Source organism: Lissotriton helveticus, chromosome 8 (genome assembly GCF_964261635.1).
Source record: "Lissotriton helveticus chromosome 8, aLisHel1.1, whole genome shotgun sequence".
In the NCBI taxonomy this organism is placed as follows: Eukaryota; Metazoa; Chordata; class Amphibia; order Caudata; family Salamandridae; genus Lissotriton; species Lissotriton helveticus.
This window is the reverse complement of record NC_136069.1, coordinates 418,645,685-418,669,651: the sequence shown is the minus strand read 5'-3', so window position 1 is coordinate 418,669,651 and position 23,967 is coordinate 418,645,685. Positions and strand designations below refer to the sequence as shown.

Sequence of the window (23,967 nt, the reverse complement as noted above, 5' to 3'; positions counted from 1 at the left end):
AATTTCCATTTCGTCAGCTTGTTTCTCCTCTAGCCAAGTATGAACAGCCATCAAGAAAGTCCTTTGACATTCATTAGCTGAACGACTGTTGGTCTGTTAGTCGACTCCTATAGCTTAGCAAACTAACTAACTGCTAGAACTCTTTGTTTTTCACATCCTTCTTACTCTTTACCAATCTGGATTGTGTCCCTTTTTTAGCATGGCAACAACCATCATTCCAGTGGGTGATTATGATCTCACCATACTTAATTCTGAATTTTGTCATTGGTAAGCCTGTGATTTCGTTTTGTCTTTTCTCACTAGATGAACTCAACTTAAATGGGATATCTGCTTGAACAGTTGCTTTGACACTATTCACAACTGGATATTAACTTTACAAAACTCACCTCTACAAGAATGAATTCCTGCTTTTCTTTGCCTCTCATAACTCTTCCAGACTTAAGTCACTCTGGCACCTTACACATGACTTCACTCCCCTGACATGAAGTGTGGCTCACTGGTTAGAGCAGGCAGACCCTGAAGCAGAGGTCAGACCCGGGACCAGGGTTCAATTCCCGACGCGGCAGGGTCTCGAGCTCAAATGTCCACGGACTCGATAATTCTCGCTTCGGTACCTGACCTAATCATGGGTTCACACTCTGCAACTCTGGGCATTAAGCTTGCTTAATCTCCACAATGGCCCCCCGCGGCGGGATGCCTGGCTTTCACCTTGGGGATGCCCTGTAGGGGCTATCTCACAGGGAAAAACCAGGACGGGTTCCCAAGGCAAAGCGCTTAGAGACCCCTGGGTTATAAGCGCTATATAAATCCAAACAAACAAACAAACAAACAAACATTCCACTTTGCTCTACCCAGTCAAAAATATGATACCTCTATCTGTTTCAAATCTCAGTTTGACACACCCTACAAGGTCTTTCTTTCTCAGCCTCTGCTTCTGTATGAGGTTAGATTTTCCAGGATATGATTTCCGCACAGTGATTCAGTCCATGATTATATCCAAACGTTGCTATGGAAATTCCCTTCTGGACAGTTTCCCTGACTGTCTTCTTTCGTTCTTGAACCCACTGCATTTGGTCATCCGAACACAGACTTCAACTAAACGTGTTGTATTCCATCAGTTGATCATGCAACCGGTGATAAATCTTCATTTGTTTTAATCTAAGGTAGTATAGTTTGTCAACTTCTCTGTATTGCCTTGAAACCCATCAGACTACAAAAGACTCAACTATCTTCCTTCCATGAAATCCAATTTGGATGGTATTTCTCAGACAATTATGTTTTCATCTCACTATCGACCTAGTCAACAAAACTAAACCAAAGCTTTTTCAAATGCATCCCCCTGACTATGGAACTACCTCTCCCAGATATCAGTTGTGCTCCAGATGTGCTTCCTTTGTGGCATTTTTTAAAATCCTCATCTCTTCCTTCATCCTATCCATCTCCACTCAAAATACTCTGGCTTCAACCAATTTCTTGTCCCCTGGACCTTGAAATCTTCTGAATATCTGTATTGCATGCATTAACTTCTTTTCCATAGATGATATATTCCAGTTGTAGTCCCTCATCTATCTTAGTTACTGGTTTGTTATATCTTTTATTTTTATATATATATATATATATATATATATATAAAATGCTCCCATATCTCTGTGTGAAGCGGCAATAATAATATTAACTTGTTTTTGTATAATGCTACATATCGCAATTCTGATATTTTAAGTATTTTAAAGGATGCAGCTGTTAAATAGATACATCCTTCCATCTCTAAAAGATACAAAAAAGTCAAATTAGGTCCTTTCTCGTCTGCTCCTACTTCTCTACTCTGGGGAGTTCAACAGGGCTCAACTCTCTCTCACCTTTTATTGAATCCATATATCTATGCACTTGCCACAGTATTAAAAAATGCTTATAATGATAACGTTATCACCATATCTCATGTATACATCTGCGAATTGAATTTGGCTTGACTGATGAACCATCCAAGCAAAGCCTAAAATAGAAAAAACGCACACTTTCGATATAGTTTTTAAATATTTGTTGACACGAGATTTTGCTAGAGAGAGCCAGGTTTATAAAAGTAGCATCCTCTGCTACAGAAAAGCGTGAGGCATTTATCTTGTGTTGTAAAGAAAAATGGTGACAGGTTTGAACAACATTTCTACCAATTACTTTGGCAATTCATGAAGTCAAGTACTTTATAGAATTATTATTATTGTTGCTTATGTAAGTTTCCTTGCTATTTAAAATCACAGCAAATATGTCGCTCTTGTTGTGTTTAATATATTTTATGAAAATGTATGTGAAATGTTAATTGATTCAAATTCCTGATTACCCAGTGCATATCATTTTTTATATTCAAAGACTAATGTTATTTGTATTATTTTTCTCTGTAGCAAGGCAATGTAACATCCTTCTTACAATTGGATTTTTATTCCCCGCAGGACTGTCCGTGTATGGATGAAGCGGGACAGCGGACAGTATTGGCCTAGTATTTATCATGCAATGCCAGGTACGTGTTTTTACAGTATTGTGTTACATTGGTAATCAGGAACATAAATCTATTCCAGTGCATTTGAAAAGATGCAGCTCCTTGCGCCGTTCATTATTTCCTTACTTATTTTAACATCAACTCAGATTTTTTTTCCATTCTGACAAAATGTTCTTTCTTCAGAACAAGGGCACATCTATGGGAGTGGTTTTCGCTCTTAACTTAGCTATTTTTTATATGAATAACCTAGAGACCACTGTAATCTTGGCCTCTACAAATCCATTTAGAAACCAGATCCTGTTTTGCATAAGGTATATTGACTATATTTTTCTTATATTCATTTTCAGAGGTGGCTGAACCAAAACTTCAAAGGTCTCAGATTCGCTTTGTACCATAGTGATGTTAAAAGTGCCGTTCTAGGTGTAACTATGAAAGTGGAGGACAATCAGTTGTATACCACTTTATATTGAAAACCAACAGAAAGTATTACATTCCTTTAATATAAAATTTGTCATCCATGATCCCTTCGGGAATTATTGCCTTGTAACCAGTTTCTCAGAATTCGTCGCAATTGTAAGAAAAATGTGGATTTCTTTAGGTAGGCAGAGACACTAACTGATCAACTCCTGTTGCAAGGTTACCCAAAGTGCTTAGTGAAACTCTCAGTAAAAAGACCATGCTATTGCCCAAGGGACACTTTATTGACGCCATGGATAAAAGGAATATCTAAGCCACTGGTGCATGTGACCACCTTTTTCCCAGCCTCACATTTTGTCTCAAAGTGTATCAAAAAATGCTGGATGGTATTACCAGCTGGTGACCTTGCATTTAAACCTCCGAAGTTTGCATACTTAAAAAGAAATAATTTGAAAGAGCACCTCGTCCTCGTTGCCCAACCCTGCAGAGAACTCCTATCACTTTCACTGACTGCTGAGGTATTTCTCACCTCATTGGACGCTACAAATATGAAAATTATGTTATATGTTCTCTCACAATTGAAACCAGTGTGTTTAGCCGCAATAATGTGACTACATCTCTCAAGCGATTCTTCAATTACAGCACAATGAACATTGTGTATGCTATATTTTGCCCATTTAATCGACTGTATATGAGTCCACACAAAAGATCAAATGCAAGGTCCTGCCTGCACCATTGGTGACACACTTTATTGAATAAGGCCATACATGGATGACGTCCGAGAGCAGGTGACTTCAGATGTCACCTTCTCTGAAAGAGGTGGTAATTTGGAACAACTTCTGAATAAGGAAGAATTGAGATAGAGCCTTAAAATGGGCGCAATGAGATCTGGATTAAACCAACAAGAGGATTGACTGTAGTAAGAGTTTTAAGTACTCTCAGTTTTGTATTCAATTTACATATAAAGACTTCTAGAAATCATAGCTCGGACATGAACTTTTGGGATTGTCCCAATGGAAAACAAAATATAACATATGGCGAAATACTCACATAGTCGTTGCAGCCTGTTCAGCTTTAATGGTTCCTCAATGGACTTTCAGAATTTATGAACGGTTATGAACTTAGGTTCCTGGTATTTATTTGCTATACCTGTACATTGATTTTTCACTTTACATTGTTTGATAAGATTTGGTTGGTTATGAATAATTGTGCAATTTTTCCTTATAGAATATTTACACTATTTAGCAGTATGCTTTATCCCTTTCAAAATGACCCATCTGCTTGCCTTGTGTATCAAGGTCCTGTCTGTACTTCCCCTTCAAACTACTTCTCGACTATCCCCTTCAAAATGGCTGCCGCACCAGTGTATACACATTATTCCTTGCTTTATTTCAGTGCCCCAGTCTCTATTTTCATACGTCCACAACCGGTGCTGTTTCTGCTCCGAAGCGTCCCTTTGCAACAAACTTGAAGATCACATACAAGATACAGTGGCAACTCCAAAACCCCCTACGCTGTAATATATTTTGCTGATTGCTCTCCAATTGCATACCAACCGTTCCTTATGAAGCTCAGGTGCACACTTTAATTTTACGCTGCACCTCAACAGATCACTAGCGTCCAGGATCATTTTCTGTAAGGCGGCATCACTAAGGAAATTCTCTACAGGGATTCACTCCTGGCTCAGGTACTTTTCTACACCTTGGTCACTATACTTATCCTGCCACATTTACGTTGCATGATAACTAAGTGTAATCTAACTTTTCGGGCATCTACCACATTTTGTGCCATTATCTATCCAAATGAGCTCTGGTCAGCTGATGGTGAGCATTTTTACAGCTTTCTGATATCTGCTGACAATTCCATTGGGGTAATTGCAAGTCATCTCTGACTGTATTTCTTCTTGCATATAACTCCTCTGCCCTTCAATATATGTAAGTAATCTATTAGTTTTTAGTCCTAAGTAAGGACACTAATCATCAGCTTCTCTTTTCTTACTTCCTCTTCTCTTACTTCCTCTTCTTTTCTGTAAATTTGAGCTGCACTACTTAGAGTCCTGATAATGATCCCACGCCTCTGATGGGATCGAAGCGTCTTTTACTACTGCGCGAACCCTTGAAACATTTTGTATCAGACATAAATAGGCCACGCTGTTCTTGTACATTTGACATCACGTTTATTACACGTGTGTCATGTTTCAGTAGGCATTGAACACGCCTTAAGTGGCACCCACTGCCCCTTCGTAATATAATCTGTGTTTGCATTTTATGCTTACATTTTATTTGGTTGTGTTATAAAGTGTTTTTCGTTGACATTTTATGGACCATTGTTTTTGTAATATCTGTAGGATAAGAAAGGCTTGAATCACAAAAGAGTTTCCAAAGACACCATTGGCCTCTTCCAAGAGGCCTAAACTAATTTGGTGGATGACTAAAAAAAAGGTGACCAATATTTCTAAGAGAATCCACATAATTAGTAATTTTTCATTTACAATTGCAAGGCCTGAAGCTGACTTGGTTCCACGTTCTACGTAGAAACCTTACAGATATTTTAACATCAGGTGGGTTGCTTTGCATTTGAAATCTTGTTAATCATTTTTTTCTGATAATGTAGGCAGCTGGCCATAGGGCTGTATATTTTAATTATATTAATGACTTTCAATTCGCATTGTAGTTAGTTACTAAATGCACTTTATTTACATAAACAATGCAATAGGTGGTGTATAGGGTTTCTATACTTATCTTGCTACTGCATGCAAACATTGTTCTTGCAATGCTAAGTATGGCACAGTTGTTTAAACACCCTCGCTTGGTACGTCTGCAATTCTTGGCTTGCTTGCCACTCTTGGACTAGGCCTTTCAAGAACTCCCTCTCCTTAACATCTACTGTTTTATTCATGTTTCACTGCTTTGGTTTATTGTTTCTTTCCTCCAGGGTTACTTACGAGAAATAAGACCAAGCTGCAAAAAATAAATGTTGATGCCATGTCATACAGGCTCAATTTTAATAGCATTCCTGCCAGTTAAGTTGCACCAGTTGAATGAACATTTCTTTCTTGTTTATGGGCTGTACCGTGTGCAACTATTGGTTCGTGTATTGGTTAGCTAGCACTAAAACACTGAACCCCTACCTGGTTGTGAACAATTGGGTTGCGTAGACTGACAACACAGACCGTGTTTGTTTCCAACATGTAAAAATGTACTTGTGCGACCTTGGTTGGTTTACATACTCTCCAACTGGATGTTAAAGGCTAAGAACTAGTGTTTTGGAAAGTTTGCTTTGACCTCTGCTCTCCTGTTCATACGTTTTTGTCAAAAATGTAAAGATCGAGTAACATACTTTATTCTCCTCATTAATGGTTGATTGTGTGACCTACTGATGCGTCCTTACATACAAGCTTGCTTTACCTAGGCCTCTCCTAAAGACACTTGGCTGGTTTAATGAAGGGCTTCCATTTCTAGAAGTGAGCACATTTACTTCTGGTCTTTTCATGTCCACTCTTATAAAGCTTCAATGTATGAAAGCATTTAAAGCAGCCCAGTGAATTAAATGCTAGCTACACAAATCTTAGTGAACTGAAGTTTCAAGTTTGGATCCTGGTATCGTTTACTCAGAATTCATTTTAGTAAAGGGGAACAAAATGGCTCTGATAGGATACTAGTACGTGTACATTCTTTATTCAAAGTAAAGCCCTTTTTCTTTTTGAATGTTAGTTTTTTTTTTTTTAGTAAACACAATTTAGAATATGTGATGTGGCTCACTGTACAATATTTGAAAACTAGAGAAAATGTACACCACTGTGTATGCTATGCTCTTACCATTTATACTATGCTGTTATTAGTTGATTGCATCTTCCTGCATCATTCTGGCTCCTGGTTCCATAGAGACAGTTGCAAAGCATACTGAGCAGAGGATGCGACAACTGGTTCAGGTCTTCTTTCTATTAAATAAACTACAGTTCTTTTACTTACTTTGTTATCACTCGTTATTGGACTTCACATAAATATTGTCGACGAGCTGTGTAAGGCTCCTGTGGTGGTTCCTGGAGGCAAGTGTTGCAATAAAGTGAAGCCCCGATCGAGTTCTGTAGCATCATAAGGTCTACAATCTATACATCAAGGCCTGATGATGAGCTACTGGTGACCTGTGTTGGAGATCTAGCAGGACACTTGTCTGCGAGTCTGAGGGTGGCGTTCTCAGCCTGTGGCAAGTACGAACTGATGCAACCATAAATAAACGTGAAACGCTTGTCTGCGTTCCACAGAGACCGGTATTATGCGTAATCTGTGTCACAGTAAGAGTATTGATAAAATTATTTGGTGGCATTGCGACAGCTTATGCTTTTATTAACTTTAAATGTGACATCGGCATAGCTCTGACTGTGGCGTAAGGTTAAGCTGGGGAGCAGTGCTTTAGTTCTTTTTTTTTTTTTAAGGACCTTACAGGGGCCTGTCACAGCAGTGAAGACGTCTTTACCTTTAACATTGAGTCTGTCATCATCACATTGTTCAAGTGTGCACTTGATAGCTGCTCTGAAGATTGTTTCTCGTGATGCATGAGACGTACCGCTGCACAAGCGTACCTATCACGAGCGTGCCGACCTGCTTTGCTCGTGTGGCATCAGTTACACTCCCTGCACGTCTATCTTGGCCGCAGAGGGAGAATGTATCTCATGCACGCCGGGAGTGGCCATTTTGGATCGGGTCTGCTTTCAAAGTTAAGCGTATCAGTACCCTACTGTGGGGACACGCATACCATTTAATAAAGAGGTGTGTTACTTGATTGGTATGCTCACGGACCCAAGTTAAAACACATCTGTACCAGCCTGCGGTGACACGCACACCGTTTCTAAGAAACATGCTGTCAGAGAGATTTTGCCTATGGTGACATTTATTTATTTATTTATTTTTGAGATTTATACAGCGCGAACGTTTGCCCAAGGGCGTCTTGGCGCTGAAGACTCAACTCATGTCTCATACAGTGTAAAACCAAACTAATTTACTGTGTGAATAGCCATGTCTTTAGACTTTTGTGAAACGTATAGAGGGAGTGATTTAATCTGATTGGGAACGGGAGTGCATTCCACAATCTGGCAGCTGTAACTGAAAAACGTCTGTCACCCCATGAAAGAGCCCTAGTACGGGGTACTGTTAATTGGTGCAGAGTCACTGATCTTAGTTGCCTAGCTGGAAAGTATGGTATAAGCTGGTTTCTCAGAAATTGAGGGCCACAGTGATGCAGTGCTTTGAATACCAGACAGAGCGTTTTGAATTCTATCCGCTTTTTTATTGGTAGCCAATGGTATTTGCGGATGGTATGAGCAATAGGTTTGAATTTGTTTTTTTTTTATAGTAATCTGGCCGCGGCATTTTGCACTTGTTGCATTTTATTAATGACCCGAACTTGGGTATTGGCCAGAATGCCTTTGCAGATATCGAGAGAAGAAAGTACAAGCGTACTGACCAGAGTTTTACCTGCAGTGTCGGGTAGAAATGGAAGAATTTTTTTGATCAGTTTTAGTTTGAAAAAAGCTGATGCTGCTGTCTGATTAGCATGCGCGGCAAAATTAAGATGGTCGTCAAACACTACTCCTAGATTTCTAACCTTTGCAACAGGCTTGGGCACGGTTCCAAATGAAGATGGCCACCAGATAGATGACCACAGTGGTGAGATTTTTCCAAAGATGACCACCTCGGTCTTCTCGGAGTTTAGCTTAAGGCAGCTTGAGGACATCCAGTCTCCAATTGCTTGCATGCCCTCTTGGAATCGCTTCGCCACCTCTTCTCCGTTGTTATTAATGGCGAGGACTAGCTGGGTGCCATCTGCATAGGAGGTAAGGCCCATCCCGTATTGCTTGATGACTCTAGCAAGGTCCGACACATAGATATTAAAAAGTGTCGGACTCAGGGATGAGCCTTGAGGAACCCCACAAGGTAGAGAAAGCTCTGCTGATAGAAATGGGCCCAAAGTAACTGTCTGAGTTCTGTCAGACAGAAAAGAGGCTAGAAGATTTTTTGCCCTCTGTTGTACGCCCATCCGTCCGACACGGTCGATCAGGATGGAATGATCGACCGTGTCGAAAGCCGCAGAGAGGTCCAGCAGTATGAGCACTGCTGTGCCCCCTTGATCTTTGATGAGCCTAATGTCATCAGCGGCCTTTATGAGGGCGGTTTCCGTACCGTGGAATTTACGGAAACCAAACTGAGTACTGTCCAACAGTTGATGATCCTCTAAGTACTCAGACAGCCGCTGGTTCATGGCTTTCTCTACCACCTTGGCCAAAAAAAGGAAACTGGCTATTGGTCTGAAGTTTTTCTGATCAGTCATGGCCAGATGCTGTTTCTTTAGGAGAGTTTTTAAGAGAGTGCTCTTCAAAGCATTAGGGTATAACCCTGATGTGAACATTGCATTGCATAGTTGCATAACTACTGGTGCAATTAAGTCCAGAACCGACTGAAGAATTTTTGGGGGACAAGGATCTAGAGCCGATCCTGTTTGTATATTATTAATTAGGTCCCTAGTTTGTTGCTCCGTGATTTCGTTAAAAGGAGGAAAGGAAATTTCAGAGGGAGGGTCATGAGTAGGGAATGTAGAGGAGTTATCTTTGGCGGAGAAAGCTGTGTAAATGTTGTTGACTTTGGTATAAAAGAAATTAGCCAACGCATCACAGAATGCTTGGGAGGGTGGAGGAGTCGAGGCAGGAGTGTTTCCCGCTAATTGTTTAACTACCTCGTATAGCTGTTCGAGTTTTTAGCATCATCAATTTGAGTACTAAAATACATTCTTTTTGCCTCAGTAATAATTTTTTTATAGATTGCCAGAGACTCCTTGTAACGTCTGCGCCAAGTCCTCTCCCTATTCCTGCAGATTTGTTTCTGAGTTCTTAATTTTTCTGAAAACCACGGGGCAGACGGAGTAGACCTGTTTCTGGATATAGTTTTTGGAGGTACCAGCTTCTGTATAGCACTGCCTAGCCAGTCTGTGTATTGAGATAAAGCAGAGTTAGGATCATCTGCAAAAGTCGGGCAGGTAGTGATCAGCGATTGTCTGAAATCTGTATTGTTAAGATCACTCCACGCCTTAAAAGTGGTTCTAGGAGGATTAATGGGCCTGCCTAAAGAAACATTATTGGAGAGAATGTCACACAGCACAGCATGATGGTCGGACCAAATAAGCGGAAGAATGTCCGTTAAAAGTAACCCTTTAAGGCTGGAAATAATGCCATCTAACGTATGGCCTGCCTCGTGTGTAAGCAGAGAAACCAGAGGGGATAGCCCCAGCATTTCCATATCGGACAGTAAGGTGTGTGTATCGGTATCGTCAGATTTTCTAAGTGAAAATTAAAATCACCTAGGATCGTGAAACCGTCCTCCATTGCGAGTGAGTCTGAAAGATGGTCAAAATTAGACAAAAATTGTGTCCGTGCTCCGGGGGGTCTATACAACAAAATACCTTTAAAATTGTGTGAAGGTGTTAATAGAATGGAGAATTGTATGGCTTCACACGAAGTGAAATGTGTAGGAGACAGCTTCACCGGCAAGGTGTTGCGAGCGATTATAGCTAAACCGCATCCCCTCTTTTTATATCTGTCCTGCCGATAGATGTTATATCCCGGCGGGATGGCAACCACTAAATCTGGATCTGAAGTGTCATCCAGCCATGTTTCAGTAACGAACAGGATATCTAATTTCCTGTCCGAAATGAAATCTGAGATGTCCTGCCTATGTCTCCCTAGGGAGCGGGTATTGATCAGAGCTATAGATGTTTTTTGATTAGTTTTAGGTTTCTGTTTATTGTGAAATGAAGTGCCCATGTGGGCAAATATCGGGGTTTTGCAATGGGCGCAGGCATTGTGCTGTAATGTCTAAATGTGCTCTGGGTCAAGTACCGGGCATTCCTTGATGGGGGTGGACAAAATTGTAGAAGCGTATGTTTGGAGTAAAGGATAGGTGTCAGAGACTGACCAGGGGTCGTGGCCCTGGGCCCGGTCCCGGCGTGGACGGGCGCAGACAGGCTTGCCTTTGGCGCGCACGCTGAGCCCGCCCACTGCGCGGACGGGAAACCATGTCCTTATATCCATTGTGAGGAGGGCGTGAGGCGGCCAGCAGCTGCACCGCCACCCTTTTCTCACTCAAGATGGCCGCTACACCCTTTCTCCCGGAGCGTCACAAGTTGGTAATGTGCGCTGGGAATCGAGGTTCGAGGGGGCCTAGGGATGTGCAGGTAGTTCTTAAAATCAACATGGAAAATGCACAAAATACAAAATACAGTTTAAAATATGAATTTTTAAAATCGATCGTACAAAGCCCCATCAGTACATGCACATCAGTGTACCAGTACTTATGATGCTGCAGTGGAAACAACACTTACATTCATATTTTTTTTTCTTCTATCTCTCACACAGTGGTTGGCACAGAAGGAGTAGGAGGAGGTTAAGAGAACATGGCCTCCCAACAGTTTGTAGCTCAACCACAAACTTTTTCTATAATGTCCAGGTAAACCTGTGGTTAAATGGCAATCTTGGTATATAACTTTTAAAAATTCTGTCTTTTAGCCATTGATGCCCAGAAGTTTTATCCGGAGAGAAAAACAGCGATTTTGTTAAGCTGTTTAGGTGCTGCTGCTCAAGTGAATTTTGATATATGCCAGAGGTTGAACCACCTGAAGATTTTCCTCTGTATGATTTTTATGAAGCCGCTGTACAGTTGGACACACAATTCAGTGAACAGTCAAATGTAATTGTTGAGAGAGTTAACTGTTTTTCACGCAGAGTAGTGAAGAAACATTTGATGAATTCATTGCAAATCTCGAAATTTTAGCCGTGTCCTGCAACTTTGGCAGCAGTATAGATACAGATTTTCGTGATCAGTTAGTTTTAGGATGTTTCAGCAAGAAAATACAAGAAAGACTCTTATATACATTTAACCCCTCTTTTGTCTGAATTGATTTGGATCACCTAGTGAGTTGAAAGATGTATGATATCTTCAAACATTTTGTCTAATAATAGTAGCAAAAATTAAGTAAGTGTAAGTGCTGTACGTGTGGATGCAAAGTGGGAAAAGAGAGGGGAAATTGACAGTCATACAAAAATGTATTGTTAATGTTGTGGTTCACAAACACATTTAGGAAATTCCCCAAAGTGCCCAGCTATAAACGCAAATGTTTAAAATGTGATTAAGTAGTTCACTTTTCGAACAGTTGTAGATCAAAAGATGGGGGTGTGAGTTTAACAGGAAGAAAAATACAAATGTCGCGATAATACAAATTGATGAAGAGAATATATTGAGTGAATATCAGGATAAGTAAAAAAAATGTATTCTCACAAGTACATCTGATGAAAGAAGAACAAGGAAGGGACAGTTTTATATTATAGGCATTGGCAAAATTGAAGTGTCGGTAATGTCAGATTTGGGCTCCCCCATTTTTGATCTATCTACCTTCTTGGAAAATTGGAAAGATGAGCAGTTGCATGTGTGTGACATTTCACCTAAGGCGTTTGGTGGATTTGAGATTCAGATACTGGGGTGGTTTAAGGACACAGTGTCATTCATGGGAGGGAAGATTCTCATTAATATGTATGTAGCTGTGGAAGGTAAAGATGTGTTTGGATGGATGGATCAAGTCAGATTAGGAATCCTTCTTAAACCTGGGTCGTATTTACCCGTTTATTTGGATCTGGATTGGATGGAAGAAGATTCACAATATGGTGAGTTAATCAGTGGTAAACCATCATTGATGAAGATTGATGCCAGTAGTGTAGATGATATTGATGTTTTGTTGAAAGACTAGATAGAACTCTGTTTTTAAAGAAGAAATTGGGTGTGTGAAAGTTTTTTCACACAATAGTTAAAAGAAAAAGCTATACCCACTGTTGATAAAGTCAGAAATGTGCCTTTGAGTGTACGTAATGAGTTGAAGGTATTTTTTGGAAAGAATGTGTGTGGGTGAGATCATTTCTCCTGTAGAGTGCTCAGAGTGTGTTTGGAGTATTATGATTGCACGAAAAAGGTATAATTAAATCAGGTTGTGTGCTGATCTCTGTTCATATCATTGTTGAATGTCATCCACATCCTAAAATACGGGAAATGTTAGCCCAAATAGGGGATGCTTGTATTTTCAGTAAATTTGTTCTTAAACCTGCATACCATCATATTAGGTTGACTGACAGGTCACAACTTCTAACGACTTTTATTACACCATTTGGAGCATTCAAATATCTAAGATTGGTATTTAGGTTGGCATCACCTGGAAGTGGTTTTCTGAGATTTATGGATGGTTTGTGGAAGGATGTAGCTCTTTGTGATGCTTATCAAGATGACATAATGTTTGCATCTACTATGGCTCAACATGATATGATTCTGAGCAAGGTTTTGTTCATTCTTCAAGAACGTGAGATGGCAGTTTGTAAGGATAAGTGTACGGTCAGAGTAAGCGAAACTGAGTACTGTGGTCATCGTATTTCTGAGAGAGGTCTTGAACCCAAGAAAGTTTTGCTTAAAGCAATGAAGGAGGCTCCACTCCAACTGATAAGGAAAGCTAACGTTCTTTTCAGGGGCTTAGTGTGTATAATGCTAGATTTTTGCTTGTGGTTTTACTGTTGTTTCTGAACCGTTAAAACAGTTGCTGAGAGAAAGGAAGGAGGAATAAACGGAGTTATTTGAAGAGGTGAAAAACCTAATCCTTAAAGTGTGATGCTTTGATGCTGTTTGTTCAATTGAAGTCATATGAGAATACTGTGGAGGTAAGAGCTATTGGAATAGGCGATGTATTATGCCAGATAATAAATTGTAAAGAGAGTACCATTGTATTTATATTTCACACTCTCAAGGGTGCTGGGTTGAAATATAGCACCACTGAGAGGGAAACCCAGGCCTGTGTTCGGGTTATAAATACATTTAAACCGTACTTATGGGGTTAGAAGTTTAAAATGATGACAGATCACAAACCGTTGGTATATCTAATGGGTGATAAAGGTGTTGGTAAATCATCATCTAGATTGGTTAGGTTGATTACTTCATTTGAAGAATTCGATTTTGAGGTTTTCCATCTTTCTGGATGTTTGAATGTTCGGGCTGACTGTTTATCAAATCTGCCTGTACAGTGCTGTGACAAAAATAATGAGATATTACTGGATGAATGTGTGGTTGATGTAGTTGAAAGATGTAACTCTGCTATTTCGCCTGATGAATGGCACAATGAGTGCATGAGTGATGCACAATAGCAAGATCTCATTAAAACATTCATATTGGAGCTCTCAGTCATTCAAGGTGTGCTTCTTGTAATGTCAAGGACTTTTATCATGTGTTGCCGGAGTTAAGTGTTGAATCTGGTATTGTCCTCATAGGGGGTTTGTTTGTACCACCTGAAACATTAAAGAAAAGACTGATTACAATTGATCTTGGATTGACCTCCTCAAAACCAATTGGTGGCCTGGGATGAATAAAATGGTGGACAATTATATTCAAACAGGTCATGAATGTCTATTATCAGATAAGAGTTAGCATTTGAAAAAAAAAAACATTAATTAATGTGGAGATGCCTGAGAAACTGTGGGATAAAATAGCAATTGAATTTTTAGGACCATTTAATTGTCTTTCCATTGATCCGGAATACTTTATTATTCTGATTGATTTTATTTCAAATTAGATATATTTTAAGTCTGTATGGGAAATTACAATTGATTTGAGGATTGATTTCTTGGAAAATGTATTTTTCTTGGAGGGTCTACCGAAAATGATGGTTTCTGACTATAACACACAATTGGTGTCCAAAAAGATTTATAACTCTCTGAAAGAAAGAGGAAGGAGCAGAGCCAGACGAGGGTGTTCTCTGTATGCCGGCGTCATGGAGTCTGGCTTTGAGAATGCGGTGGGAGACGGTGTTGAAGGATGCAGAGAGGTCTAGTAGGATGAGGGCAGCCGTGTGGCCTTGTCGAGGAGCATGCGGATGTCGTCTGTGGCAGCGAGGAGGGCGTCTCAGTGCTGTGGTTGCTGCGGAATCCAGATTGGGAAGGGTCGAGGATGGTGTTCGCTTCGATGAAGTTTGTCAGCTGGATGTTGAGTACTTCTCTGTGACTTTGGCCGCAAAGGGATGGAGAGAGATGGATCGGTAGTTGTTCAGGTCCGTCGGGTCTGCAGAGGGTTTCTTGAGAAGGGGCTTGACTTTTGCTCATTTCCAGTTGTCGGGAGAATGTGCCGGATTTGAATGTGGCGTTGATGGTGCGTCGTAGTTCAGGTGCTATGGTGGCGACGACTGTGGAAGATGTACTGCGGGCAGGGGTCCGTGGGGGCTCCTGAGTGAGTGCTCTTCATGGTTGTGGCGATATCTTCAGTGGTGCCCTGGTCCAGGCGGCGATGGTAGGCTGGCTGTCCGGGGTCCAGCCGGCGATGGTAAGATGGCTGACATCGCTGGAGGAAGGAGTAGTTTCTGGAGTCTGTTCGCTGAAGTTGTCGAAGAGGGCCTTGATTTTCAGATGGAAGTAGGAGCCGAGCTTGTTGCAGAGGTCCTGGGAGGGTTGTGATGTTCGTGTCTTCGCTTGGGGGTTTGGCGAATTGCTCGATGATGCAGAGAGTTTCATTGAGTTGCTGGACTTGGTGAGGATTTTGTTCCGGATGAAGGATCCCATTAAAGCCGACAAATGCGGAATGATACTATTAGAATTATCAAACGAGATCAACCGAGTGATCCTCAATGGTAGAATGGAAGGTGACATACTGGCAACCTTCAAGAAAGGGAGCCTCCGGCCTATCTATATTACACTACATAATTTGTAGTCAATATCTATTTCGGAAGTTTCAGTACTTCAACACTCAATTCACTCAAGGGCGTAATCACGCAATACTTCACCTGAATCTCGAATGAAGTCTTGAGCCCATATCATCTTGGTCCCTATTGCACGTAAGTGGCATCACCGTTAAAACACAAAAACAGGGAAGATTTATATGGAATACTGACAGTATTAGTGAAATGAATACAGCAATAATTTCTCAGCAGCTGTGTCCAACTGACAAAGAAACCAACCTAATCTTAAATTTTGAGCACATTCGTTCACTAGTAGTTCACACACTACAGAAGTTGGCAGTCTCATTTACCTCCTCCACATCAAGAAAGAAGTATGATCCAGAGGGCGGTGTATCAAGAAGACAGAATTAGCTAATTAGGCAACAATTCGTTGTTTTTTTCTGCCTCTGGGAGGAAATAAATCTTTACCCTACAAGCAAAATTGAAAAGAATCAAGAATAAAAACAGCAGAGAAATAAGGGACCAAAATTGGGTTCATTTACATCTGGCAGCTCTGAAACAAAATAGTAAGAAATTCTGGCATCTTATGGCTGTACCAGTCGGACGCAGAAAATCTCCTAATGCCTCTTCCGTTTCTCAGAATGATTGGGAAAATGATCTGCTTGAGCTCTGTAAAGCAAACCTTCTTAACCTCAGTTGCAGTGAACTCTCCAATCAGAAGCCTCTGAATGTACTTGACATGCAGATAACAGCACCCACAGAGAAGCAAATTGAATCATACATAAAGAAGGCTAGAGCCTCTACAGCAATGGGTCCAGCCAAGATTCCAGTAAAGGTTCTTCAGAGCAATCTGAAAGGATGGAGTAAGTTCCTAGCCCCTCTCTTCCTCTACTGCTATGATACCAGCCATATTCCAAAGTCATGGACATGAAGTATCGTCATTAGTCTTCTAAAGAAAGGCTCCCGCCTTTCTCCCAGTAACTATCGTCAAATCGCACTTCTGGATGCAACCGGAAAAATCTTTGTGGCAAGTATTTTAGATCATCTAAAAGACTGGGCCTTCACCAGGTGTGCAAGTCCGATGGTCCAAGCCGGTTTTCGGTCGAAACACTGTGACAGACTACATTGGAATTCCGCAAACAATTATTTATAAGTATGTAATGAGTATGTTGCAGGTGGTCTATAGTATGTTTGTTGATTTCTCAATAGCCTTCGACAGCATTGATATACCTACCCTGTGGAGGAAATTAATGAAAATGGGGATTCCAAATGCTCTCTTAAGGCCCTACAGTCATCCAAGTGGTGTAGATTGGAGGCGAGTGGGATTGGTAGGGGTCTGAGGACCCTCTGGCACGAGAGTGCCAGTCGTATCAGGACTGGGCAGTGGATCTAGGGGAGGCCAGTGGTTTGGACACTTCGCCCGACACTGACTTTGTCTCCCTTCCTACCGTGGCTACAGAGGAGGGGGCTACTTACAGCATGGTGCTGACGAGGACGGCCAAGGCCTTGTGTCTTGAGCTCCCCGTCGCGGCCGTGAGGACTAACCTCCTCACCGAGGTCCTTAAACCGCAGGCAAGCTCTTCGGAGCCTCTACTGCCGTTTAATGAGGCCTTTACTGACGTTCTGTTGGGCACTTGGTCCAGGCCCGCTACAGGCCCCCCTGTAGATCGGAACGTGGCCAGGCGCCACCGCCCGGCCCCGGGCGACTCTAGCTTCAAGTCCACCCACCCCATCCCCGAGAGTCTGGTTATCCAGGTCTCTAACTCCCAGACCGCGTTCCCGACTGCACCACCTGATCGGGAATCCAAAAGGTATGAGCAGTTCGGTAAGAAGCTGTTCTCCTCACTTAGTTTAGCGTTGCGTCGGTCAACACCGCTTGCCTTTTGGGCGTTACACCCAATCTCTGTGGGACACGGTTGCGGACGTGCTGCCTGCTTGCCCGGAGGAGGCCCGGGTCAAACTCGCTCAAGCACTTGCGGAAGGGCGGGATGCAGCACGGTATTCTATCCGATGTGGGCTGGCTACCACGGACTCGCTGGGCAGGGCGATTTCCACGACAGTGGCGGTTCGCTGCCACGCCTGGCTGAGGTCCGCCAACTTTTCGTTTAATGTCCAGAATTCCCTCATGGACATGCCGTTTGATGGCCGTCGCCTCTTTGGCGACAAGGCCGACAGTGCGCTTGAGCGTTTCAAGGACTCCAGGGCTACGGCCAAGTCCTTGGGCCTGTCAGGCCAGCTCCAGCAAACTTCTGCCTTTCGCTCTTTTCGTGGCCAAGGAAGGGGCGGCCCCTCACGCCCTGCCAGCCACGGGCCGCAGACTAACATCCAGCGTGGCTGCAGACGTGGTAACCGCCGTGGCGGTGCCAGGGGACAGCGGCAAGGCCAGTCCACGTCCACCCTCGCAGCATCCGCCTCAAAGCCTTCCTAGTCCGAGCTTTCAGGCCCAGTCGACGCCAGTGGGGGGCAGGGTTCACCTTCACCTCCTCCACTGGCGCTCCATCACATCGGACAGGTGGGTGCTGCAAATCGTCCGAAGGGGCTACTCTCTCCCGTTCGAGTTGACCCCTCCAGCCATGCCACCGCAGTACCACCGCGTGTCGGGGGATCACTTGCAACTTCTGCAAGAGGAAGTTACGGCCCTCTTGGCCAAAGGGGCCATCGTACGCGTTCCTGGGCCAGAAGTAGGGTGTGGTTGTTACTCCCACTACTTTCTGGTTCCCAAGAAGGGCAAAGGGGTCTATGCCCTTTCTTGGACCTGCGGAACGTCAACGGCTTCCTCCGGAAGGAGAAGTTCAAGATGCTGACTTTGGCTCAGGTCTTAGCTGCCCTAGACCCAGAAGACTGGATGGTAGCGTTGGACTTGCAGGACGCATATTTTCACATCCCCGTCCTGCCGGCCCACCGGCGTTGCCTGCGGTTCACGGTAGGCCGCGAGCACTTCCTGTTTACCGTGCTCCCTTTCGGCCTTACCAGCACCCCTTGGGTGTTCACGAAAGTGATGGCGGTGGTCGCAGCCCATCTGTGCAGACTAGGGGTGACGGTCTTCCCCTATCTCGACGACTGGTTGTTGAAGGCGGGCTCGCCCCAGACAGTCGTCAGCCACCTCCAGACTACGGCCGACCTCCTGCACCTGCTGGGGTTCTCCATCAGTGGGCCGAAGTCACATCTGTGTCCCTCTCAGAAGCTCCTCTTCATCGGAGCAGTTCTGGACTCGGCGCAGTTTTGGGTTTATTCTCCCGAACAGCGGGTTCCGGATATTCAGGCTCTGATTCGATCTTTCGGCCTTTATCCCGAGTCTCGGTCAGGTTGACGCTGCGGCTTCTGGGGCTGATGGCCTCCTGCATCCTACTGGTGCATCACGCAGGTGGTGGATGCGGGCTCTGCAGTGGGACCTGAAGTTTCAGTGGGCCCAGCATCAGGACAACCTGTCTGACCATGTCCTGATCTCGGAGGGCACTGCGAGACAGTTGCAGTGGTGGCTCAGGATCCGCGATTGGGTCAACGGCAGATCCCTCTACCTACCCCAACCGGAGCACGTAGTAGTGACGGATGCGTCCCTCCTGGGCTGGGGGGGCCACATGGGAGAGGCGGAGATCAGAGGACTCTGGTCTACGGCGGAGTTCCGACTCCATATCAACCTTCTGGAGCTGCGGGCGATCCAACTTGCACTGAAGGCATTCCTTCCCTCTGTCCGGGGAAGTGTAGTGCAGGTGTTCACGGACAACACCACCGCCATGTGGTACTGCAACAAACAGGGCGGGGTGGGGTCGTGGACCCTTTGTCAGGAGGCTCTGCTCCTCTGGCAATTCCTGGAACACCAGGGCCTCACCCTGGTGGTTCAACACCTGGCAGGTTCCCTGAACGCCAGGGCGGACAAACTCAGCCGCCGGTGCATGATGGATCACGAATGGCGTCTGAACTCTGACGTGGCGCAAGGCCTCTTTCAGCGATGGGGAGAGCCTTGGTTAGATCTATTCGTCACGGAAGAGAACGCGCAATGTCATCAGTTCTGCGCGTTGGAATTTCCAAGGCGGCACTCCCTCGGAGACGCTTTTAGTCGCACGTGGAGCTGTGGTCTATTGTACGCCTTTCCGCCTATACCACTTCTACCCAGAGGGCTGAAGAAGACCAAGTCATCCTTGTGGCTCCGGACTGGGCACGAAGATACTGGTATCCCGAGCTACTCAGCATGTCAGTCGATCCCCCGATTCGTCTGCCTCTTCAGGAGGACCTTCTGTGGCAGCAGCAGGGGACGGTCCTCCACCCGAACCTGTCCTGTCTGCTCCTCCATGCGTGGAGATTGAGCAGTTGAGGCCACTTGAGTTGCCTCCTGAGGTCTGTGATGTGATTCTGGCAGCCATGTGTCTCTCCACAAAATCTGTATACGCCTGCAGGTGGAACAAATTTGTGGCATGGTGCACAGCTAAGGACAAAATACAGGGGTCACCCATATAACCCATAGGCTTTTGGGTATATAACAAGAAAAAAACGACACTGTAAAGCCTACGGAACTCTATTTTGTTTTTTTAGTTTGAACAGACTGGATACCATTAATTATCCAGTCTTTAGACAATCCTTCTCCACACAATATTAATTGAAAAAATTATTCAAATAGAGTATCTCTCCAACCAATAGCCAAACGCACAAAGCAATCAATAGCCAATATATAGTTCGACTTTTTGTTTTACTCAAACCATTTTTGACCTCAATTATCGGTCTTTTGCTTTCGAAAAAACACTGTACACAATTTTTACATATATATATACAAAAAAACACACATACACATATATTTATAACTTACATACATATATACATTTTTCGAGAACCAAGCTCACGGTTCTAATGCCCCACTTATTTGAACAAGGATGTCAAACGCGTTTGGCGCCCTGAGTGTAGTGACAGAGCTCGGTGTATTGGAAGAATTGAATGCGAATTAGAACGCTGTTCGAGGGTCAGTTGTTGTGGGGAAGATTCCCTGAGTGAAGGAGTTCAAGTTGATAGAGCCTTGACGAATAAATTATGCATGTGAGAAGGTGGAGCTCTGTGTACAGTTTAGTCAATTTTGAATTCTAGTATATCTGCCCTCGTAGTCCTGATGAGGCCTGGAACAAACAGAGGCTGAAACGCGTCGACACAGTTAATTGGAGGACTCCAAAACAAGGAATTTGTCTGAACACTATCAAGAAAGAGTTACTTAAGAGAGTGCTATTTCAAGAGAGGTCAAAAGTGGTAGAACCTCATACACACTCTGTTTTTCATTGTTTTTGGGCTTGTTTTGGTGATCTTTAAATTAGGAATGTCATGTGAAGAATTATACATTGACATCCTTGTTCAAATAAGTGGGGCATTAGAACCGTGAGCTTGGTTCTCGAAAAATTTATATATGTATGTAAGTTATAAATATATGTGTATGTGTGTTTTTTTGTATATTTATATGTAAAAATTGTGTACAATGTTTTTTCGAAAGCAAAAGACCGATAATTGAGGTCAAAAATGGTTTGAGTAAAAGAAAAAGTCGAACTATATATTGGCTATTGATTGCTTTGTGCGTTTGGCTATTGGTTGGAGGGATACTCTATTTGAATAATTTTTTCAATTAATATTGTGTGGAGAAGGATTGTCTAAAGACTGGATAATTAATGGTATACAGTCTGTTCAAACTAAAAAAACAAAATAGAGTTCCGTAGGCTTTACAGTGTCGTTTTTTTCATGGTGCACAGCTAAGGCTGTGGATCCCCTTTCTACCCCCCTTTCAGAGGTTCTCCTCTTTCTTCTTTCTCTCGCCCAGCAGGGCTCTGCTCTGGGCACTATCAAGGGCTACCTCTCTGCCATTTCAGCCTTTTTAAGGCTACCTGATCAGCCTTCTCTTTTCAAGTCCCCTGTTGTAAATAGATTCTTGAAGGGCATCACTCACATGTTTCCTCTTGTTCCTTTTGTGATGCCTCAGTGGGACTTGAACCTTGTTCTTACTTATTTGATGTGCGCTCCTTTCGAGCCACTTCACAATTACCTCTTTGTCTTCTCACTCTTAAGACTGCCTTCCTGGTTGCCATCACCTCTGCCAGGAGAGTGAGTGAACTCCAGGCTCTTTCTTCCGAACCTCCTTTCCTTTCTGTCCATCCAGACAAAGTTGTCTTGAGAACGCGTCCCTCTTTCCTGCCCAAGGTAGTCACGGCCTTCCACATCGGGTAGTCCATCACCTTGCCCACCTTCTTTCCGCCTCCGCATCCCTCGAAAGAGGAAGAGAGGCTCCACCATCTGGATCGCAGACCCACCACCGGCGTTGGTATTGCTGGGGTATCTATTCTAAGGTAAGGAATCTAACACTAACCTGTTTCTTTCAGATGCGCAAGTTACTTACCTTCGGTGACGATATATCTGAAACAGTAGTTAGTGTTAGATTCCTTACCGCCCCACCCATTCTCCCCGTTCTGCGAACCGATATCTAGGGTTAAGGTTCTTCCCTTTGAGGGCCCTAGTTTCATGGCACCAGTCCCAGTTTTTATCATGGCTCTGCGTTCCTGGCGCGGAAAAGCTGTGTATAAGAACTGACGTCAGCGCGCGAGGGCGGCGTCTAAGTACTCCAACGTCATCCCGGCTCCAACGACGCCGATGACGGACGCCGAGCCGCAGACGATGCCTACCGACGCGCAGGGGACCTGCTACGCAAAACTTTCCGGATCCAGTCTGACGCCTGGGGATGTTCTAAGGTAAGGAATCTAACACTAACTACTGTTTCTTACAGATATATCGTTACCGAAGGTAAGTAACTTGTGCATTGTGCTCCATTATGACACTATACGCCTTATATAGCCACCCTAGAGTATAAGACTTATCAAAAATACTTGAGATACACTGTAGAACGTAACGTTCAACGCTGCATTATTATGCATCGTCTAGGGATCTTGCCACTAAATGCCTATACAAAACACTGCAGCGACACAAGTGATAAGACAGGATTATGCAAACTATGTCGAGGAGGAGTTCAAGATTTAGCCAATGTGCTAAATATTGGTCCCAACAAAGAATTGGTAGAAGCTGGGCATCCTTTTTTAAAACCTGCATGTTTTAGATATAATCTACCTAGTATTAATGACTTGATTGACTTTATTAAATCACCCCCAAATGAATGTGTCTGTTACAATTTGTATACATTTAAAAAATATTTTTTTATCCTTATTAAAAAAAAAAAAAGAAATTATGCACACGGTCTGTAGAGATTTTATAAAAATGTATAGATTTTGGGTCAGAAAACTCTGCTAAGCAGGAAAGGATAATCTTATTGCAAACAACTGAAAATGAACAGGACAAAAATAGACACCTTTTTAAAAATTGGACCAATTGTAACCGAAAGCATTGAGAAAGGTGCTGAAATGGCTTCCGATAGAGGTATATAGAGCTATAGTTCAGGGTCTGATTTTGGCGCGCCTTGACTACAGCAATTCCATGTATTAAAGTAGTCCAAAATCAGTGATTAGAAAAAAAACTTCAAATCATTCAGGATGCTGCTGCTCGGAGGCCACTGGGTATCCCAAAAATACGGCCAGCATTTTATTTAATTAGCAGGATACAATTTAAGGCTTTATGCGTTATTCATTGTGCAAAGCATACTACAGTGCCTCCTGTCCTCCCGTCCTTCGGCAACTGGCTAGTATTTATGAGATCAAAAGGGAATTGAGGGCCAACAATCGTGAGATGCTCTTTGTCCCAAGACTCAAGAGAGCCAGGAGCGGAGGTCGGCCTTTAACCAACTTGGCACCCAAGCTTTGGAATGCTCTGCCTATCAGTCTCAGAATGGTGGATAATTTGATAATTTTAAGGATAAAACTTAACTTTGTCCTTAATTTTAATTCTTTATGCTTTCATTCCAACCCCTTCTGCAAGCATTGGGAAGCCTGATTTTTGGGTAGCCATTCGCTTTATAAAACTGGTAAATAGAATAGAATGTATACCTCTTCATTTATCTTCTCTCCAGTGGGAGCTTGCACATGGAGCCACATTCTGTGACTAGCCTTGCCTTTGGCAGCACATGTCTGAGTGCTTAAATCCTCCATTTTTCTAGTGCCCCAGCTCAGTTAATTTTATTTGTGCTGCTTCTGTAGCCTGAATGCTCATTGGAATTGATTTGTCTTGCACTAGTTTAGCTTTTTGGGATCAAAGTGGTCTAGTGATGAAGCTGATTTCCTCTAGCTATGGTAAATCTCATATTTAGTTAATATAGTTTTTTTTAACCAATATTCTCTTTGTTTTTAACTGCTGTCACCACCACCCAACACAGAAGTATTTAAACTGCTTAAAGAGGCAGTTAGGTGAATGCTGTC

General features: G+C 43.1%; 1 protein-coding gene across 1 annotated transcript in view; it reads left to right on the top strand.

The window, feature by feature from the left end:
- The window catches only part of WDFY2 (WD repeat and FYVE domain containing 2), a 421,169-nt gene that overhangs the window by 54,552 nt on the left and 342,650 nt on the right, over window positions 1–23,967 (top strand). Inside the window, exon 2 of the mRNA XM_078657271.1 lies at window positions 2,442–2,509. Within this exon, the coding sequence (XP_078513397.1) occupies window positions 2,442–2,509 (68 nt within the window). The remainder of the gene's footprint in view (window positions 1–2,441; window positions 2,510–23,967) is intronic.